Source organism: Elephantulus edwardii, unplaced genomic scaffold (genome assembly GCF_000299155.1).
Source record: "Elephantulus edwardii isolate Elephantulus edwardi_28Jun2011 unplaced genomic scaffold, EleEdw1.0 scaffold00049, whole genome shotgun sequence".
Lineage (NCBI taxonomy): Eukaryota > Metazoa > Chordata > Mammalia > Macroscelidea > Macroscelididae > Elephantulus > Elephantulus edwardii.
This window is the reverse complement of record NW_006399799.1, coordinates 15,087,403-15,096,112: the sequence shown is the minus strand read 5'-3', so window position 1 is coordinate 15,096,112 and position 8,710 is coordinate 15,087,403. Positions and strand designations below refer to the sequence as shown.

Genomic DNA, 8,710 nt, shown 5'->3' with positions numbered 1-8,710 from the left:
TCATTGGTATACAATCCCCCCACACCCTCCCACCCCCACCCTGAGTATGCTCCACTCTGCAACCTTTATTCCAGACTCATGATAATCATAATGCCCTAAAATAGATTGCTTTTAAACTGTTCTTTCCCTTCTTGGTTTCAGTGCAGTAAACATAATTCATCCAGTTTTTCTCATTCTTACCCTAACCCTGATGTAAGTCCCATTCTACAGCAGTGACACTATACAGTGTTTGTCCTTTTGTGACTGAGATACTTCACTCAGCATAATGTCCTTGAGGATCACCCATTTTGAATAATATTGCATGAGTTCCTTGTTTTTCAATGCAGCGTAGGTATAATGTTTTATGAGTGCATTGTTTTTCAGTGCTGCATAATCCAGTGTGTGACTGTACTATAGTTTTGAAATCTATTCATGGGGGAGTCTGGAAGACACTATACCGTGTGAAATATCTCAGTCACAAAAGTACAAATACTGCCCAACACCACTATTATAAAATAGACATGGAGGAGGTGGATAGAGAACGAGAAAAGAGTGGATAGATAATAAACACTGTGTTACATCAGGTAAAATCTTGCTGAAGATTATTAAGAAACAGCTGGAAAAGTACATAAATAGGGACTATCATGAAATCAGTTTGAATTCGGAATGAGGACTATCATTGCTGAAGTCAGAAGATTTTTGGCTGAGAGGAGACAATAATAAAAATATTTACTTGTGTATTACTAACTGTGCAGAAGGCATTTGGTTGTGTGGATCAAAACAGAATAGCAATGTAAAGAACTTGAATTCAGACCGTTTATTTGTGCTCATGAAAAACCTAGACACAGACCAAGAAGCAGCTATCCGAACAGAACAAGGGAACACTGCATGGTTTGCTCTCCTAGCAGTTGATGGTATATTAAGTATTCTTTTCCAGTTTCACAGTTCAGAGGCATCAGTTCTTCTGCATGGTTTACAGTCAGAAAGGTTTGTGCCAGGATTATATCTTGTTAAATCTGTATGCAATGCATACATTCAAGAAGCTGAGCTGGTTCCTCCTTGCACCATTCCCAAAGTATGCCAGACAAAGGCTCAGAATCCAAGAAGCAGCCTGCTTTCATTTCAGCCTCTCCAGGACAAACCTGTTTGTTCTCCTTCTGTCATCCCAAGTCATTGTCCATCTTTCTGACTCATAGTGAGTAATTATGACTGTGGCCTGGATCAGGTGTACCTTAGTTTCCAGACTGACACTGGTGCAATTTTTTTTCTCTTCTTCTGTGTGTATAACGGTCTTTGTGGTTAGGTGTCGAATTCTGAGCCAAAGGCAATTTCTTAACCTCTCTACAAGAGTTTTTGCTTCTACCTTTCCTCTAGCAGCAGTAGATCTTTGTCTGTGTCCTGGGAAAAAGTTTGCTTGATTTTCTTAGAGATCGAAGGTTTTATTTTTCCCCCAGAAGCAGTGAATCTTTGCCAGAGTCATGTGGATGAGAGATTTTGTTGTTCTTACCTAAGCAGCTTAAGTGTTTAGGTTTGTAAGATACATGAAAAGTGGCAGAACTTTGTCATTTTTGATAGTGTACCTTTTTAATAGAAATCATCCTGCACTATTCAGAGGTCTTAATGAGCATTTAAAATGCTCCATAAATTTCATTAGTTTTTTTTAAATAAACCTACTAGAAATTGTCTGTTCCAACTGTTTTTCTGTTACATTAAAATTTTGAAAATAAAAAAATTGAAGTTCTCGATTAAAAAACTTAAATCTATTTGTGTTGTGTCCTAGTGAACAAATATGTATAGATTTTAGATTTTGTATTCAAAAGTGAGTTTTGATTTTGAATTCTATTGACCCAAGATTTGTTTTGTATTTTCCCCCCGACTTCGATTTCAGAATTCAATACGACATAATCTGTCATTGAACAAGTGTTTCCTTAAAGTGCCTCGATCCAAGGATGATCCCGGAAAGGTAGGATTAATTTTTTAAAAATAAAATAATTAGGTTCTTGGTATGTCTGTGTTCTCACGTAACTTGAGCCATGTTTGTTATACGAAGAAAAATAATTGGAAGGTGTTGATGAACTTGTTGAGTGTGTTGATCAGGAACCTTTGTGAAATTGCAGCTGCTACTCCACGGAGCCCTTGTGGCACAATGGTTAAATTCTTGACTGTTAACTGGAAGGTTGATTATGAAGCTATCTGCCACTGTGTTTGAGAATAGCCTAGAAATCTACTCTCCCATAAAGATTACAGCCTAGATAATCTTATGGGACAGTTCTACTCTATTACGTGGAGTTAGTACTACTGAAAAACAACTAAATGGCACCCAACAGCAACTTCATAAACTAACATCCTTTCTCCCGTTTTAGTTAGTATCTCAAGAATTAGCAAAGTGTGCAAAATCCTGTAAGCTGGGGAAGTTTGCTGTTAATAGGGCTATTCCTTTGCTATAGATCAGTGTTTCTAATCTAGTCTTTGACTGTTTTCATAATGTATATAAATATAAAATTTGGTGTTTGAATTGTTTTCAGATTCAAATCAGTAATTACAAATCAATTATTACAGACAGGTAGTGGTTCTGTGTAAAACTGACAAATGGATGTAATTGTTATCTTGAAATTGTTTTTTTAGGTATACCCTGTCTTCCTAGTTGTTTCTCTTTTTCCATTTATCATCTATAATCATTACATTTTTACAGTTTTTATCTACAGACTCCTTTTGTGCTCCTTCTTCTCCTTTGGTTCAGTAGCCATGCCAGTTTGCAGTGTGATCTAAGTTTTGGTATTATTGCTTGGTTTTAAAAGCACAAAGTACTCACTTGGACCTTATTTGATTGTCAAGATAAATTACTAGGCTGTGCTTTGAGACAATGTAATGGCAAACCTGTTGTTTTGATGGTTAGACTCCTTGTCTTCCTTAGACTAACAGTCCTTGATATGATGTAAGATGTAAACCTATGCATCATGTTAGCATTTGGCATAGTCCATAGGGAGTTGTACTTTAACCGAAATGTGGCAATTTTGGGGTGGCTTAAATCTACCAGTTGTTCTATGAGAAAAAGATGGACAGTCTCTTTTCATGCAGTTTGTTGTTGTTGATTGCTGTCTAATTGAGCATGACTCATACCCACCTTTTGAACAAAAGGCCTCAAGCTTTTCTATAACTATCGACATTTATCAAAGTTCACAGAGTTTCCAGAGGCATGTTGTTTAGGAAGTGGATGCCAATCCAGCCTCCAAAAATCCATTGGCGAGCCAGCGATGACTTGGTCCTTACTCAACAATGGCAATGAATTGGGGCGGGGGGGAATTAAGCCCTCGAGATGTCTAATTTCTTAGTTTGTTATATCTTTATTCTCTTTTGTTTGACATACTCTTTCGGTTTTATTTTATCTTATTCAAAATCCACTATGAGTGGTTATTTGAAATTTCCCAAACATGCTTTTCATGTTGTTAGGTGCCGTCAAAGTCATCGTCTTTCATACACTCTTCACCTAATACATAAATTCTCTTTCTCAACTTCACTAGGTAACTCCTTGTCTTCTAAAATTGAGCTACAGTATTATTACTCTGACACCCTTTATTTCCCCTTATACTTGGGCTGAGTCTATTACTCCTTCATTTGAATTCCTGTGTTCCTTTGTAGTTACTCATCTTATTGTGTTGTGCTGCTAACTCAAAGGTTCAATCCGTCAGTGGCTCTCTGGGATAAAATGGTACAATCTCCTCTTCTACACCTTGGATACCTGCTGGAGGGTCAGTTTTTACTTGATTCTGATGCCACAGCACTACTTGAGTTGGCTAGACTTTGAATCACAGTAAATTCTTAACTGTTCTACATTTGGACTTGATTAATTCAGTCACATTATTTTTGTTGAAAACCCTTCATTGGTGATCCACTACATTATATTAAAGTTGAAACTTATTTGCATGATTTTCAATCCCAAATAGCAGCATCAACAGCAGCTTGTCCTTGACTTCATTCTCTATCCTGACCCCTTTTCTTTCTTATAGTAATACTTCATTGTTTTGGTCTTTGAAACTCAGCATATCCTTATTCATTCCTGAAACACTATCTACATCCTTCATAATAGTTTTTACTCATTCCAAAGGTTAATTTAAGATTCAGAACTACTTCAGAGATAAAGAGAGACTTTCTTCATCATTAGACTGACTGGATCATTGAATTACAACTTCTATATAGTTAACTTGTACTTCCTTGCTAGAGTAACAACATTTATGAAAGTCAGACCATTTGTATAATGTGTATAGTGTATATTTAATCCCAGTACCTTAAGGATACCCTCAGGTAATGAATAAATGTATTATATTATCTGCTTTGTTAACTTCTTATGAGTAGAAGTGGAGAGTTTATTTCTGTCTTTGTAAAGCAGGCAGTTTTAAGTAATGAATATTTTAGAGCATTTTGTATGATCTGATTGAAGTTTCTGACCGATTAATTTGTACAACTGCTAATCTGAAGATTGGAGATTTGGGTCCACTGAAAATCCTATGGGGCATAGTTCTGTTTAGCCACAGATAGTGTCCTCATTAGTCAGAATCAGTTTTATGGAAACGGGATTTTTTTTTTTTTCACTGATTATGATCTACTCTTCCAAACTGGTTCACAGTAAAAAATGGAGTAGATTATTATAATGATATTCTCATTCGATCATTTTATTACTTTATTATACTCACAACTTTAAGCTTGTGACTGAAGATGAGTAAAATATTACTTAAAAGTAGACTTTTAAAAGCGTATTAGAACTTTTTATATGTGTGCTCATGACAAACAATTTCCTGTTAGTATTGATTTATTAGAGTTCTGGAAGACACTAATGGCATTCTATAAATATTTGGTTCATATTTAATTTTTAAATGAATGTAAAATCAGAAAATGTAAAACCTGGCACACAAATGCTTATTTATCTTACTAAATTTTAATCATTTGGTCATCCTGTTTTTTTTAAAAAAACAAAAAACAAACAACACCCCCCCCCAAAAAAACACAAACACACACAAAAAAAAACCCCACCCAAACACCCAAACTCGTGCTTTTTAAAAAAATGTACTTTTTTTTTTTAAAGAGCACTTACGACAAAAGTGTGATAATGGGATAAAGCAGATATAGAAAACACAGTTACTCTTTTGCAGCTATTCATTATGAATCAGTTTTGTCTCAGTTTTATATGTTCAAAATGTAAGTAGAAATATGTTGTTGTTAAGTGCCATCGAGTTGTAGATGACTCATAGCGACCCTATGAATGAAAGACCTGGACACTTGTATAAATCTCATCATTTCTCCAAGTTATAGAGTTTCTGGAGGCAGGCTATTTTGGAAGTGGATGCCACTCCTGCTTCCAAGCTTGTTTTAATTTGAGAGCTCCATCAAACACTGTCCACCATGGACAACCATTATTGCATTTGACACATCAGTGTCACAGTGTTGACAACACAGCAACCACGAGTAGAAATATATTAAATGTTAAAGCTAATGAAAGTCTACATCTTTTTACTACTGGTTTCCGATTTTAAACATCTTGATTTTGGTCATAGTTAAATCTTAAACCAGAAAGTATATTTATATAAATAGTAATTTTAATTTTTTTAGTCTCAAATAAGTCACTGTTGACAGCACAAAACAACAGTCTCAGAATATAAATATTCTTCCTAATTTTGGTCAAAAGTAAATGTAAATTTAATCTAAAATTTATTTATAGGAATAAAGCCATTTAGATACTAAAATAAAATTTTGCTTAAAATAAAACAAAAATGGTTTCAATACCTAAAATAAAGTTTCTGAAAGCTCACATCTAGCCCATTTCATAAAAGGAAACTGCAGTTGAGAGAAGAGTGTTTTGACTAGACTTTTACTTGCAAGTCGCAGAAATCTAATACAAATGAATGTAAGGAGGGAAAGAAGCTTCAGGAAGAATGGAAAGAGTCCATAATTTTGTCACTAAGAATTTCTCTTCCTATTCTTTAATTCTGCTCTTTTCTGATGACTTTATTTTCACCCCAGTGTGTGCCAGAGATGGCCATCAGTATCTTCTGGTTTATTCTACCAGATTAGCAACCTTTAGTAGTAAGAGATATGTATGCCTTGGTCTCCCTCCCCTGTGTTACTTAGATTTATGGCAAAAATTTTAGTATGGCTGCTGGACAAAGTATATATGTTGTTTCTTGGTTATTAGAGAGTGGGGTTTTTTTCTACTATATCATTCTTTCTTGAGAGAGAGGCCAAACGTTAGTTAAATTTTGGTACTTATGAATTGTTTTTTTCTTTTTGTATTACAGTGTTTCCTGGCATTTGAGGAGCTTTTCCAAAACCACCCTGACCACAGTGGGAGAAAACCATTGAGCCAAGGTGGGGTGGGAGTAGATTGTGGTCTTGGGTAGGGGGTGGACTTTAGTTCCTTAAAATTGTTGTTGTTGTTCAGGATTTTACTAGGTGGTGGTGTGACCCAGACAGGTCCATGAGATAGAAGTAACCTGTCTAGCATCATCTTTCTATTTTCATGGTATAGCTTCCTGTTCAGTGCATTATGAGAAAGTTTTGAAGGCTAACCTAACTTGAAATATGTTGTTTAATTACTTATATTTTTATATGACTATTTATTCCTGATTTAATATTTCATTTTTTAGAAGCCATTGTCACAAAAAGTTTGAAATCCATTTTGATTATGTCTTGAAACTAATTTCAAATAACCACATTATTACTTTTTAGAAAAGAAGTACAGACTCAGTAGAATTAGGTTTTGCATCTGTGTCTTTGATGTTTTTTAAAACAGATTGCCTTTTTTCCTCATTGTACTATATCTTCCTTGTCTCAGGAGGAGAATCCTTCAGCCAGTCTCAAATTTTAGATCTTTTCTTCTAGTCTCATTTGTTTATGTTAGTTTTATTTTCTATAGTTTTGCCTGGTTTCTTCATATTTTTTATTTTCTCTTTTTTATGTAAAATCTTCAATTCTTAACTTACTATTAAATACTTTGTTCACATCGGGGGGAGGGGAACACCTTCAACTAAATTAAATTTAAAAACAGTTTTCTTTTTCTCCTTTCCAGCTTAGTCTTTGTTCTCTTTTCTTCTACCAAGGAAAGTGGTACTTTGCATTTAAAGAAAGTAAAGGAGGTAGGTTCAACAGTTGCGTAAGTGATTAGAAGCAGTAGGCTTTAATAAAATTGAGATCATAGCTAAGAAGTTCAAAGATATGAATGCTACCTGCTTTTCCTAGGAAGATATAGATTGTAATTAATAGTTGTTTTGTCATGCATCATCGAGTTGTAACTGACCCATAGCTGACCCCTCTGGCGAGTTTTCAGAGACCGTAAATCGCATTGGAGGAGATTACCCAATCTTTTTCCACAGAGCAGCTAGTGGATTTAAATCCTGTGCTTTTGGGATTGCAGCACAGCTTCTTAACTGCTAACTTGGACACCAAAGCTCCTTAATTGATAGTAAGAAGAGCATTAAAAAACCCTTTACTCTTAGAAGGTTGTTTTTGTCTCTTTATTTTTGTGAGTCTGAAGTAACAAACTAATGCAATGGAAATGTATTTTCTCATTGTTAAGAGGCTAAAAGTCTGAAATCAAGATGGTAGCAGGATTGGTTCCTTCTTGAGTCTATGAGAGAGTTTGTCCTGTTCTTTTCTCTCTTCTCTTCTGGTTACTGGCAGTCCTTGACACTCTTTGGCTTGTAGACACATCAGTCTAATCTCTGCTTCAGTCTTCACATGAAATTCCTTTCTTTGTGTCTCTCTGTATCTTTCTGTTCCTGAAAGGACAGCATGTAGTTGGATTTTGGGCCTATCCCAGCCTAGGTGCACTGGTTGCTTAGTGGTAAGGAGCTGCATTACAATTCTGAAGGCACAGAGTTCAAATCAACCAGCTGCTCCATGAGAGAAAGATGAGCAGTCTCTCCTTGTGCAATTAAACTGGCTCTGAAAATCCATTAGAGGGTCAGTTACGGGTAGATACCAACTTGATGGTACACAAGAACAACTGCCTTTATCTAGTATGACCTTGTTGTGTGCCATCGAGTCAGTTCCAACTCGTAGAGACCACAGTACAACAGCTCTGAACCCTACTCTATCTTGAGCCAGTTGAATTTCATTGTCTCCAATATACCTACCCCCATTACCACAGTCACTAAAACAACCTATCTAATTTAGGGTCTTCCCCGCTTTTGTTCTCCCTGCACCCTTCCAAGCCTGATGTCCTTCTCCAAGGACTAGTCCTTCTTGACAACATGCCCAAAGTGTGTCAGACAGAGCTTCAAAATCCTTGCCTCTAAGGAGTAGTCTGGTTTCACCCTTTCCAGGACAGACCAATTTGTTCTCTTAGCAGTCCATGGTATATTCTTATATAACCTAAATACATCTGCAGATGTCTTTATTTCCAAATAAAGCCATATTTTGAGATTCTGGGTAAAGTGAACTTTCAGTGGACACCATTTAAACCAGTACAGATAGAGGAAAGCTATAAAGACTCAGGTGTGAAGATTGTGGTCTCCTGGTTTGCAAGGAGACAACAAACTTACTGCTGGAAAAATACTGCTTGAAAATTCCAAGATTGTGATTTTTTTTCTGCTCCTCATCATAGAGGCACAAAAGACTATAACCTGGTTGACTTGTGTTACTCTTTCAAGCGTATATTGATTTTTAAATTTTTTTTTTAACTGAGTTGATATTACGTTAAATTTATTTGTAGTGATAGTTACTCATATCCTATTTTGGT

The 8,710-nt window shown here is 35.7% G+C and overlaps 1 protein-coding gene across 2 annotated transcripts in view; it reads left to right on the top strand.

Annotated features, from left to right (window-relative positions):
- FOXJ3 (forkhead box J3) overlaps positions 1-8,710 on the top strand; it is a 221,874-nt gene that overhangs the window by 124,311 nt on the left and 88,853 nt on the right. For both annotated transcript variants that reach the window (XM_006886525.1, XM_006886526.1), the window contains exon 4: positions 1,868-1,942. In XM_006886525.1, the coding sequence (XP_006886587.1) occupies positions 1,868-1,942 (75 nt within the window). The remainder of the gene's footprint in view (positions 1-1,867; positions 1,943-8,710) is intronic.